The 14356-nt window shown below is 37.6% G+C and overlaps 1 protein-coding gene across 15 annotated transcripts in view; it reads left to right on the top strand.

Moving 5' to 3' along the window:
- The window catches only part of sls (sallimus), a 959631-nt gene that overhangs the window by 83727 nt on the left and 861548 nt on the right, over positions 1–14356 (top strand). For 13 of the 15 annotated variants that reach the window (XM_069830434.1, XM_069830438.1, XM_069830435.1 and 10 more), the window contains exon 12: positions 4511–4683. In XM_069830434.1, the coding sequence (XP_069686535.1) occupies positions 4511–4683 (173 nt within the window). Of the gene's footprint in view, positions 1–4510; positions 4684–8174; positions 8264–14188; positions 14304–14356 lie in introns of those variants that run through there. The other 2 variants (XM_069830441.1, XM_069830440.1) reach the window with 2 other exon arrangements.

Raw genomic sequence — 14356 nt, 5'->3', positions numbered from 1 at the left:
GCTTGTACAGCGTTGTCACATTGAGTGAGAACGTAACTTTTCACTGGCGTTTACAATAGAAAAAATTCGTCTGCTATACTTGTTTTTTTGAAAGATGGGACATGACAGTTAAGCGGCCGAGCTTGGAACTACAGTGCCATGTTGCCAATATGGACTACTACGCTGCCAGCTGATGGAAGCTAGCAGTAGTCGTTAAGATGGCTGACGTTAAAACATTCATTGACAATTGACGCGAAGGTAAGAAAACAATACAAAAATCGACAGAGAATCAAAGACGAAACGAACCAATTCTAACATTGTGTGCACAATAAATGTGGCCAAGAGAGCTATTAACCCTTTCTAACCCAAATTCAATTTACAAGCAATCCATGTTGAAACAAATAGCTGTATTAGGACCAATTCAGTGACCAAGTTACGGAAGTGGCAACATTTGAAACAAAATTATATTGATGAAAATGTATTGAAATAGAAGTTATCCAGCAAAATTTACCTTCATATGTAACACACACGTATATAAATGCTATAAAGTTAATTATTGCCATATGGTATTTATAGGTAAGAAAGGGTTAAGCACTCGCCACGTGGGAACTGTAAGTTTGGCAACTCAACCGTTGTTATCATAGCAACAGGCCGACCACGCTATGTGACATTCAGTTGTTTTTCCGATCGCAACGCTCCTGTCATGTCCCTTTTTTTTTTTTTAAAGTATAGGAACAAACTGGCAATATAATGCCAACCGAGCGCGGTGGGATATTCTCTTGTTCGCCAGGACAATGTTGCCAAACTTATGGCGCCAGTACACGTGTGTTATATGTAGTTGCTTTCGTGTGCTGCATCATTCCGCTGTTATAGTCAGTGTAAAGTTTTACTAACACTGTGATTAAAAGAAACATAGAACGTCCTGAGTGCTTAAACTTGAAAATGAAGCGAAAAATATAAGACGGAGAAATTATCTACGAGGCAACCGAGTCTCTACTGACAGCAACATGATGTCATTTCCTGTTTAGTCGTTTCATAAGGTGGAAACTAGTATAGCGACAAGCTTATGGTCTCTAACTTCGAAGGTTCTTTGCTGCTGTTAAAATGCAGTTCTTAATAAACTGTCCGTCTGAATAAGTTCCATGTCTTGCGATAATCATGCACTCTAGTTCATAACTTGCACTCACTACATCAACACTATATACCTCCATGTTCTCCTAAAAAAAATATATACAAAACACTCTTTAATAACAGTGCGTTAACCGACAGGTTATCTCAGTTTTCACAGAATCGCATGAAGGTTTCACCCATTCATAAAGTTAGTATCGACGCATAAGATGCACCGTGCTTTTAGACTTACTTACTTACAAATGGCTTTTAAGGAACCCGGAGATTCATTGCAGCCCTCACATAAGTCCGCCATTGGTCTATATCCTGAGCAAGATTAATCCAGTCCCTACCGTCATATCCTACCTCCCTCAAATCCATTTTAATATTATCTTCCCACCTACGTCTTGGCCTCCCCAAAGGTCTTATTCCCTCCGGTCTCCCAACTAACACTCTATATGCATTTCTGAATTCACCCATACGTGCTACATGCCCTGTCCATCTCAAACGTCTGGATTTAATGTTCCTAATTATGTCAGGTGAAGAATACAATGCGTGCAGTTCTGTGTTGTGTAACTTTCTCCATTCTCCTGTAACTTCATCCCTCTTAGCCCCAAATATTTTCCTAAGCACCTTATTCTCAAACACCTTTAATCTCTGTTCCTCTCTCAAAGTGAGAGTCCAAATTTTACAACCATACAGAACAACCGGTAATGTAACTGTTTTATAAATTCTAACTTTCAGATTTTTTGACAGCAGACTAGATCACAAAAGCTTCTCAACCGAATAATAACAGTCATTTTCCATATTTATTCTGTGTTTAATTTCCTCCCGAGTGTCACATATATTTGTTACTGTTGCTCCAAAATATTTGAATTTTTCCACCTCTTCGAAGGATAAATCTCCAATTTTTATATTTTCATTTCGTACAATATTCTGGTCACGAGGCATAATCATATACTTCGTCTTTTCGGGATTTACTTCCAAACCTATCGCTTTACTGCTTCAAGTAGAATTTTCGTGTTTTCCCTAATCGTTTGTGAATTTTCTCTTAACATATTCACGTCATCCGCATAGACAAGAAGCTGATGTAACCCGTTCAATTACAAACCCTCTCTGTTATCCTGAACTTTCCTAATGGTATATTCTAGAGCGAAATTAAAAAGTAAAGATGATAGTGCATCTATTTGCTTTAGCCCGCAGTGAATTGGAAAAGCATCTAATAGAAACTGACCTATATGGGCTCTGCTGTAAGTTACACTGAGACACATTTTAATTAATCGAAGTAGCTTCTTGGGAATACCAAATTCAATAAGAATGTTATATAAAACTTCTCTCTTAACCGAGTCATATGCCTTTTTGAAATCTATGAATAATAAGTGATGTACTGTACCCTTATAGGGTAAACATTGGTAATTTCGTGATAATTTCATGAAAACTAATTTAAAATGCAAATGTGTAAATATATCCTTATTCCGATTTTTTGATCTAAAAGACGATAACTTGCTGTACAAATCTGGAGACATAAAAGATTGGATACGTTCTTGAATATGTGCCAAAAACCACTTTTACAACTTAAGCTGAAAGGTTGGTTATTTCGTGATAACCTTGGTAATTTCGTGATATGGCATTGATAATTTCGTGAGAGGTAGAAGAATTGTGGGAAAATTCATTAAAGTCAAATGAAATTCTCATTTATTGTTACAAGACTTCAAACATAGTAATTCCGTCTAATATTCATGACAAGAAAATATAGAAACACATATCAACACATAATAAGAATCAAATCAAAGTAAAAATTGAAATTGGAAAGGGATCTTCTTTGCCCTGAAAGGGTGAACACTTTTATTACGGACTTTACTATAGCCTATAATACTAGGGTAACTCCAAAAGTAATGCATAACGTTTGTTTAAAAATTATATTTTTATCCTACAGCTTTGCTATTTTCACAGAATGTAGATGCATCCTTAAGGAACAAAATGTCACTTTTCCACATAATCCCTGTCCCTTTCAGCTGCCTTATGTAACCTAGGAACGAGGGCCTGTAGACCAGCACGGTAAAAGTCTGGACCAACACGTCTGAGCCACTCTTTAGCAGCGTGCATAAGGGAGTCATCTTCTAACCTCGTTCCGCGAAGGGATCCTTCAGTTTACCAAAGAGATGGTAATCGCACGGTGCCAGTTCAGGACTGTAAGGCGGCTGTTTCAGTGTTGTCTATTCGAATTTTCTGATCTGGTCTGTGGTCTTGTGACTGACATATGGCTGTGCGTTGTCGTGCAATAGCAGAACATCCTGCTTCTCCCGATGTCGTCGAACACGACTCAGTCGAACTTGAAGTTTCTTGAGAGTTGCAACATACCCGTCAGAATTAATGGTGGTTCCGTGTGGTATGATGTCCACAAGCAAGAGTCCTTCTGAATCGAAAAACACAGTAACCAGAACTTTTCCTGCCGAAGGTGTACTTTTGAATTTCTATTTCTTTGGTGAATTTGCATGATGCCTCTCCATTGTCTGCCTTCTGTCTCCGGTCCAAAATGGTGGAGCCATGTTCCATCTTCTGTCACAATTCTTGCAAGTCATCTAGCACTTATCATTGACACTTAGCATGATAATAAATCAAACAGAAGCTACACTGAACCCATTGCGTCTCCGTTTTCTTTTTTGTTATCACATCTTGTCTTCAGATTTCTAAAATTCTTATTGTAATACATTTTATACTATTTTAAAAATTGTAACACTTAATTTTCAACAAAATTTCGCCTCAAACAGCTAAGATTTCTATCAGTAAAACTAAGCCTATATGGCGACTACAGATGTATCTAAAATTCCAAAAACATTTCCTAAAATTTCATGAAGATACAATAAATCTTTGTACCAAATATCATATGCTTACCTTTAGTAATAAGCCTGTAATGTAATTACAAACATCCACAAAATTTGTACGCCTGAGAAGTCGACGCAAACTTGCTCTCTCCAAACATAAAAGCTCACTGAAGCAGCTACAATAGTCACACAAAGCTTAGCTGTATGTTTCTGGAAACTGGACAACATATGCAATCCCTTGGCGGAAATTTGGATCTCATAACACTATTGGTGAGTTCACAAAAGAGCAAAGAAAAAGTATCACGAAATAACCACTGCCACGAAATTACCAATGTTTACCCTACTCCCATTTTTCTCCAATATCTGTCAAATACAAAAAATCGCTTTTCAGACTTATTTTCGAGAAAAAAGTGTGTCTTATGCTACAAGTTTACTTATTTATTTTTCCATTCACCCTTTCATTCATATATTCTTTCAACTGTACTTTAGTTCAAATACAACACTTAAGTCCAAAATAGTACATGTTGTGTCATTTGACATCGCCCAACTGGCGATTCTGCTATAAACGTTCAAAGCAAGTGAATGCTTTGTTGTGGCAGCACTGCAAGCAGCTGCGGGAGCTGATGGACTCGGTGAAGGCGCTGTGTCCGGGCTCCAGACTGCACAAGTTCCTGGTCAGCAGGGAGCGCCTGCTGCTGGAGGTGGGGCGCATGGTGCGCCTGGGCAGGCTGCTGAGGACCCGCCTCCGGGAACCGCTCTGTCCCGAGCAAGCGTGAGTCACCAAGCTGCATGAATATCTGGTCCTCTGTTACGTTGTTCAACCTCTGATAATGATTATCGAAGTTATAGGGTGGAATTCATAGTCGTCACTTATAAAATGAGTGAACCCTTAAGTAATAAGTGTTTGCTTATAATAAGGGAACCCTTAAGTCAATTCCGAATTCATAGACAACACTTATTTTCACGTAATGAGTGCTCACTTACAGCTGCCGGACATGACGTCATAACAAAAGCTGACTCTCATTGAACTAATCGAAAGCAGCTCTGCATGTGGAGTTGCTATAACAACGAGTTATCAATATTATTGTACTGAATAAGTTATATACAGCAATAGTTTCATGATATGTTGGATTCTAGTTGCATGTTAGTTATAGTTATAATCAGATATCCTACTAATTGGAACACATGTTCTGTAGTAGTGAATTTCTTAAATAAATTAATTAAGCCTATTAAGCCTACTATATAATACTGTATACTGAATTTATTAACATAGTGTTATATTTACTCTGTAATTTTTCAATTATAGCTACATTTTACATTTTCGCTATGATATCTATACTTAACTCTTTTTAATTTATTTTTATTTGGTATTTTTCATTTATATCTATATCTGTGTCTTTTATTTAGGTAGTATCTATTTGTTTTTTTCTTAATTTTCAAGTTTTAATTTGTAATTACACTTGTATCTTGCATTTGTATCTGTTTTATCTCTATTTTTCATGTTATATGCAATTCTATTTTTTTTTTCCAGAGGATTCTCCATGTCTCTAATATACCTTTTTGGGACACGTATATTTTCCTCATTTCGTTCAACAAAATCCTCAAAATCATTCTCGGTATCCATTTTGAAAATGAGTGGTCACTTAAGGGTACAGATCAGCTCACTTAAGTAATCGCTCATTATGTGAATGAGGGACAACTATGAATTAGAAATGAGTATAAGTAACCACTTAAGGGTTCACTCATTTATAAGTGACGACTATGAATTCCGCCCATATTCTCTGTGTCTTAAATTGTAATTTTTGACTTAGATTACTAATAACAAAATTTATATTATTGCTACTACCACTAGCAATACTACTATTTAATGGTACAACGAAATTTACTATAGAAGTATGGTATGCGCCAAAACAAACAGTACTGCAAATATCGCTCATCAAACAAGTGTTAATTAGGTTAACAGGTAAGATAACACTGATGAGTGGTATTCAAAACCATTTTCGACAAATTGCAATATTTATTTTACATCATGGTCTATCAGTATCATCAGCCTTATCACCAAACTGCAACATACAGCAAGTCGTCCACACCTGTGGAGTAACGGTTAGCGCGTCTGGCCGCGAAACCAAGTGGCCCGGATTCGAATCCCGTTCGGGGCAAGTTACCTGGTTGAGGTTTTTTCCGGGGTTTTCCCTCAACCCAATACGAGCAAATGCTGGGTAACTATCGGTGCTGGACCCCGGACTCATTTCACCGGCATTATCACCTTCAGATGCTAAATAACCTAGATGTTGATACAGCGTCTTAAAATAATCCAATAAAAAACATAGGAATATGATGTTTTTGTTACAAACAATTAATTCAGTAGATGGCCGATACAATACGCTCACCATATGCTTAATACCTCAAATTTGCACTTTTTGAACTTTGATTCTTTTCTCAGAAAACCCTTCAAATGTACATTTTGTCTAGTCAAAATGAAAAATAATAAAGATTTTTCGTTTATCGCTAGAAAACAAAATATTATCGAAAAAAGGCGAAAAAAAATCGCGAAATAAATAATGTAGCAAACTATGTCAAATACATATAAAACATATTTTTTTTAATAAACAACTTTCTCACTGAACAGCCTCATGGTCTAGTGGTCAGAGCTTCTGGCTATAGTTCGTGAGGTCCCGGGTTCGATTCCCGGTTAGAGCACAGGAATTTATCCTTAAAGGGGAGTATTCCTGTGTTCGTCCATGATCTGGAATTTAGGTAAAGTTTAGATTTAAGACCCCTCCTGGCACCACATTATCATAATCATCCTATCACATCATCGGGGTAATGTAGCTCCGCCTTCCAGGCGCCCCAACCTCAGAAGTGGGTTACAAGTAAGCCACGGCCAGGAGAGAAGACCAGAAATGTCGAAAAGACAACCTGGTGGCAAAAAAAGAAAAAAAAAAACTTTCTCATTTATCGCTAATAACGAAAACTCTTTCTTCTGATCTTATTATATCCACATGATTGGACGCATTTTGACGACGTTTCTGCTAGATATGCGTAATGGTCGTACATGCCATGAAAGAATTTTTTAATTCAAGCACGTTAGTGTTGTAAATTCATTTTATTTATTATATCCCATTAAACTCACATCAGCGTTATATCTTTGAGATAATTATGAGAAAACAAAAATAGCCTATACAGGAGTCCCTGGACGTGTGGCAAATATGACGTAAGAACACAATTTAAGACAACGCAAGACAAACACAGAGTAAGAATCTATACAACACGGAATTGGAAAATCTAGAACTAAAAATACGAATTCTCTGCGTTTGTCTGAACCTAAATGTAAAACCAATGCAGCTTTTTATCATAGCATGAGTCAAGGTCCCAGATTATTAAACAAATTTTATTCTAATATTATTTTAACCACGAATCCTCTCCAAATTAATAAAAAAATAGAAACATTTATATTGGATTTATAGTTTGGGTTTAAACATATTGAACACTTTTAAATCTGTATTCACTCTCAATTTTAATTTTATTTTTGTCTGTATTGGAATCCCCTCCTGAGCACGAGTCTTACTCATTCAGGAGTGGGCTAGTTCACCTTTCATTGTATTTATTAACTTGTATTCATTTCAAACTTACTAGCAATAAAATAAATAAACTGCTATCGAGATGTGAAGAAACTAATATAATCACACCGTAAGCATTGGGGATGGTAAAGTTACCCACTTTAGATGTCATAACTTTCATGACTTCAGCTTCATACTCCGACTGCCTTTACTAACCCTAGGAAATACCTAGTACTCAATTGAACAGTAGGCTAAGTGGATCTCGAGGCCATCTGGGAGTTTGGCGACGAGAATAATCCCACCACACCACCACTAGGAATTAAACCCAGGACTTTCCAGTCCGTAGACAGTTTCTGAACCAACTGAGCTACCCGACCGACATTGGTGTGGTACTGTAATTTTAAAAATTACCTGAAAGGACGGGCTTGTAGTAATTCAGTCGTAACAGCGTAGAACTACATTGTATAGCTCATGTATTCGTAGTGACTCAAAGCGAATGAGTTGTCCCATTAAACAATCCCTTTGTTTTCCTCTTCCTTGTGGCTTCCGAGTACTTTCCGCGAAATGTGCGTAACAAAGGAGACATCTTAATGGCTGATCCTTTGGAAGCTGCGGACAGCTGCGCTGGCAAGAGATGAGCTGTCGTAACAGTTACACAAGTGGCTCGCGTCATGCAGTAAAATACAGCCACAAGGTCCTGGGCTGCTGCGAATACAGAACACTCCGCGGATCTCACGTTTTGAGTGGACCTCTGAAAGTAAAAACTTCTTCGTCATACAAAACGCATAGAAGGTAATATAATATACAAACGTTGGTATATTTATTTATTTATTTATTCATTTATTTATTTATTTATTCATTTATTTATTTATTCATTTATTTATTTATTCATTTATTCATTTATTTATTTATTCATTTATTCATTTATTCATTTGTTTGCTTGCTTATTTATTTTATTCATTTATTTGCTTCCTCATTTATTTATTTATTTATTCATTTATTCATTTATTTGCTTCCTCGCTTGCGTGCTTGCTTATTTATTTATTTATTTATTTATTCATTTATTTGCTTGCTCGCTTGCTTGCTTATTTATTTATTTATTTATTTATTTATTTATTTATTTATTTATTTATTTATTTATTTATTTATTTATTTATTTATTTATTTACTTACTTATTTATTTATTTTATTGCTAGTAAGTTTGAAATGAATACAAGTTAATAAATACAATGTAAGATAAACTAGCCCACTCCTGAATGAGTAAGACTCGTGCTCAGGAGGGGATTCCAATACAGACAAAAATAAAATTGAAATTTAGAGTGAATACAGGTTAAATAGTGTTTAATATGTTTAAACCCAAACTATAAATCCAATACAATTTTTTTTATTTTTTTTTATTAATTTGGAGAGGATTCGTGGTTAAAATAATATTGGAATATAATTTGTTTAATAACCTGGGACCTTGACTCATGCTATGATAAAAAGCTGCATTGGTTTTACATTTTGGTTCACACAAACGCAGAGAATTCATATTTTTAGTGGTCAGAGCGCTTGGTACGTAGAATTTTTCTCCTCAAATATTAATTGGATTAATCTTGCTCAGGATAGGAATCAATGGCGGGCTTATGTGAGGGCGGCAATGAACCTCCGCGTTCCCTAAAATCCAGTAAGTAAGTACTGTACTATCTTTGATGTGTTGTCAATTTTTTATTTGAATGCAGTTTTCCACATCGCGAACAGAGCTGTGTAAATGCGAAAAATATATTCGTATTTTAAATCAGTAAGCTGCAACATAACAACAGGTTGGAGAAGGGTTAGTCCAGGGGTCATCAGTACAGTGCACCTTCGGGCTAGCGTCTCTTACCCGCGGATAAGAGACTGCACTATGTGCATCTGTGGCTGCTGGCGGGTATGCTCTCTCCCTCTTCCTGCTGCACGACCGGGCATATTATGATGCACTGCTTACCCGTTACCCATTTCAGTGAGTGCTGACGACCACTGGGTTAGTCGAAAACGTGCAAGGAGTAAGTACTAAACATATTAAATTTATGTTAAGAGCGGATCATACGTTGGATGGTCTCTATTATTTTAATGCAAATTAACGAATTTTGCATACGTTAATATAGGTTGACCCGCCTAACAGTCGTGTCGGAGAAGTTGCCGCAACATCACGGCGTTGCTGACAGTGTAAAAACAGCAATCTACGAATACAATACACGTATGATGCAAAATCACTTCTCTACCTTTCATAGATTGTCTGATAAAAATAAATTCATTTTTAAAAATGATCAAATAACAGTGTTTTCTTCTAACATAAAATAAAAAAATATATTATTTATTAAGGAATGTGGTTGAAAGAGCATTATATTGTAAACAGTGAGTTTCAGCAATGAAATAAAAGAGAGAGAACATGAAAAGTTAACAAGTTTATCGTAAAAATATTTTTTCCATATAGCAGTAGGACAATGTTTTACGCATACTAATTTTTATTCTTGTACAAAATACAGTAATGGAGGAAAAAATGTTGAATATTTCCAAAAATTTTACAACTGTAAGCTGTACCTAACCCCTTAAAGTCAGAAATTCTATAAGTATTGTTGAACATTATAAGATCGCATTATATCGGTTATGTTAAATTGCATTTCGGCTAATAAATTCAACTCCTTTAACATGGTTTTATAAAATGCTTTCTCACTTACTGATTAGTATAATATAATACAATATAATATAATATAATATAATGTCGCTCTGGGTGGCAGAGTTGGTATAACGAAAGCCTTCCGTACCCGAGGATGCGGGTTCGATACCGGCCCAGATCGATGGCAGTTAAGTGTGTTTAAATGCTACAGACTCATGTCAGTAGATTTACTGGCATGTGAAAGAACTCCTGCGGGACAAAATTCCGGCACACCGGCGACGCTCATATAACCTCTGCAGTTGCGAGCGTCGTTAAATAAGCCATAATTTAAATTTATAATATAATATAATATAATATAATATAATATAATATAATATAATATAATGTCGCTCTGGGTGGCAGAGTTGGTATAACGAAAGCCTTCCGTACCCGAGGATGCGGGTTCGATACCGGCCCAGATCGATGGCAGTTAAGTGTGTTTAAATGCTACAGACTCATGTCACCAGATTTACTGGCATGTAAAAGAACTCCTGCGGGACAAAATTCCGGCACACCGGCGACGCTCATATAACCTCTGCAGTTGCGAGCGTCGTTAAATAAGCCATAATTTAAATTTATAATATAATATAATATAATATAATATGATATAATGTGCTTCAAATACCAGAGTTCACTGTAAAGAAAAGATTGGGATGATCTGGTTGTAATTCGATGCGCGGACTTCGGACGTGCGAATCGGAACGTGTGCACAATCGCGCCCCACCATGAGTTCAGGGAAAGTGTGTGAATCGCTTCGCGATATCATCTGGCGCATGTCCAGAACCTGATCGTGTTGTCTGGCCGTTTGGCGTGACAAACGGAATCGGTTATCGCTCCTAACATGTGTTCTCCCACAAATACAGTATCAGTAGGCGTATTGAAATTTAATTGCGAGGATCAACTAAAGTATCTACTTGTAAAAACCTATAACATCTCAGTTTTGTATAAGATTACCATACGTCTCCTAAAATTTTCGGGCATTGGATTCTTAGGAAAAAGCCATCACGATGGTCTAGTGGCTAAAGCGCTGAACTCATAATCCTATAGACTCGGATTCGATTCCCGGCGTATCCTCGCAAGCCCGTGGTCCAGGTAACTTAAGGATTTCTCCTGGAGCATATTTGGAAGCGTTTTGTAATTTTGTTATGGCTGTGATGTGTTCTTTGTAACGTCACATATGCAGAACACATCACAAATGCTAACCACACATACAGAGACATTAACACAGACATGGAAGTTCTATACATCCAACCAAAAAGCCACGAACTAAACACACTAGAACAATACGAAATATACAAACACACAAAAACACATCCAAATGAAATTCTCAACACACAACTCAATTTCAGAACACACACACACACTCTTTGACTCCACATTACACTACACAAACACACCCCCACAGGAAACAAAACAAAAGGCGCCAAGACCAGCAACAACTAGTTCTGATAATGGCCAACAGCAGGCCGAAAGATGTTAAGGTAAAAAAACAAATAACACGTGAAAGACATATAATACGTTTTCCAAATTAGCCTATACATTAGTTACAGAAATTACTGTTATAATTCTGGTGTACAAAAAAGCATTAGTTTTCGCCATCCTACGAAAGGCAAAGAAAATCACTATCTTTTCTACAACATAATTTAATATTCTAAATCTCTTTTTCCTGCCTCTAGATGCAATGAAACTGCCAACTTCTACATAAATAAATTTGGTCCATTTACCTAATTAATTTAGAATTTACAGAATTACAAAATATTAGCGTATTATTATTATTATTATTATTGTTGTTGTTATTATTATTATTATTATTATAATTATTATTATTATTATTATTATTATTATTATTATTATTATTATTATTATTATTATTATTATTACCGTAGCACTAATATTTTATTGCTGTGATGTACCGAAGTACATATGATATTTCCGTGCAGGAATTCTGCATTACCATATGATGAAGGATGGGTGGAGCGGAGAAAAATTTCTCTCCGGTACCGGGCCCCTTACTCAGGTTTTCAGCTCTACGTGCTGACGCTTTATCCACTAAACTACACCGGATTCCAGTTCCAATGCTGGATTGAATCCTCTTAGTTTCCCTTTAGTGATCAACCCTCATGCATTGTGTTACAGATGTGTGACAGTGGCACAATGTCCAACACACTATGTGCAGAGGTGCACTCATTATGAGTGACTAAGTGGTCGGGATCCGAGGGGATGAGCGCCGTCTTAAATCACTAAGTGATTATTTACGTGTATCATATTATTATGATGTAGGTACCGAAGTACATATGATATTTCCGTGCAGGAATTCTGCATTACCATATGATGAAGGATGGGTGGAGCGGAGAAAAATTTCTCTCCGGTACCGGGACCCGAACTCAGGTTTTCAGCTCTACGTGCTGACGCTTTATCCACTAAACTACACCGGATTCCAGTTCCAATGCTGGATTGAATCCTCTTAGTTTCCCTTTAGTGGTCAACCCTCATGCATTGTGTTACAGATGTGTGACAGTGGCACAATGTCCAACACACTATGTGCAGAGGTGCACTCATTATGAGTGACTAAGTGGTCGGGATCCGAGGGGATGAGCGCCGTCTTAAATCACTAAGTGATTATTTACGTGTATCATATTATTATGATGTAGGTACCGAAGTACATATGATATTTCCGTGCAGGAATTCTGCATTACCATATGATGAAGGATGGGTGGAGCGGAGAAAAATTTCTCTCCGGTACCGGGACCCGAACTCAGGTTTTCAGCTCTACGTGCTGACGCTTTATCCACTAAACTACACCGGATTCCAGTTCCAATGCTGGATTGAATCCTCTTAGTTTCCCTTTAGTGGTCAACCCTCATGCATTGTGTTACAGATGTGTGACAGTGGCACAATGTCCAACACACTATGTGCAGAGGTGCACTCATTATGAGTGACTAAGTGGTCGGGATCCGAGGGGATGAGCGCCGTCTTAAATCACTAAGTGATTATTTACGTGTATCATATTATTATGATGTAGGTACCGAAGTACATATGATATTTCCGTGCAGGAATTCTGCGTTACCATATGAGCCGTTTAGAGCAAGAGTGGTGTAAGTAAAAAATGAGTAATGAGGGTTAAAGTAAAAATTCTGTAAAATACAGCGCAAAGTAGCAATTAATATTCAATTTATTTAAACTATTAGTAGTAAGTGAATAGCAGGAAGGCCATATTAATTGCTACTTTGCACTGTATTTTACAGAATTTTTACTTTAAACCTCATTACCCAATTTTGACTTACACCGCTTTTACTCTGAACGGCTCATATGATGAAGGATGGGTGGAGAGGAGAAAAATTCTCTCCGACACCGGGACCCGAACCCGGGTTTTCAGCTCCACGTGCTGACGCTTTATCCATTAAGCCACTCCAGATTCCAGTTCCGATGTCGGATTTAATCCTCTCAGTTTAAGTTCCGCCTTTTAGTTTCCCTTTAGGCATCGGAACTGGAATCCGGTGTGGCTTAGTGGATAAAGCGACAGCACGTAGAACTGAAAACTTGGGTTCGGGTTCGGGTTCGGGTCCCGGTGTCGGAGAGAATTTTTCTCCGCTCCACCCATCCTTCATCACTAATGCTGTAGCCTATAATTATATTTATTCTTGTACTAACCTGTTATTAGCTAATCGCTGTTGTATAGCACATAAACTAAATAACTTCAGAGTGGAGCGGGATTTGAACCCGGGGCCTCCAGCTTGTAAGCCCGTCTCGCGAGCACTGAGCCACTGTGACAGATATGTAAACATAATATTTACAATTTCCTGTGGCATGAAGGAAGGTTATTTTATTTTTAGCGCAATAAATCTCGTGATTTCTGTCGGTATCCAGGACGCCCTCTATTCACCTGTACGCCGTTGTATGTGGGTCGGTCCATGTCTCCGCTGACATGGACTTCCTGTCTAGTCCCGACGTGGCAGTGACAGACAACGCGCAACAATGAGGTGAAGAAACCCCGCATTCGGGTGCGATGGTTCCCGTCGGAATGTCTCGGAGTTGGCACCGCCGAGGTACAGTCCCAATATAAACCTCCCCCTCCCCTTTGACGTGTGTCGGTCGCGCGCGGCATAGGCCGCAGTGCAAGGGATGGAGTAAAGTGGATCGGAAGCGAAGACGCATGTGAGTAGATGACACACCTGTGCTGAGTGCAGGACACTAACCTTTGCTGTGTT

Source organism: Periplaneta americana, chromosome 7 (genome assembly GCF_040183065.1).
Source record: "Periplaneta americana isolate PAMFEO1 chromosome 7, P.americana_PAMFEO1_priV1, whole genome shotgun sequence".
NCBI classification, from domain to species: domain Eukaryota; kingdom Metazoa; phylum Arthropoda; class Insecta; order Blattodea; family Blattidae; genus Periplaneta; species Periplaneta americana.
This window is presented reverse-complemented; position numbering and strand designations above follow the sequence as displayed.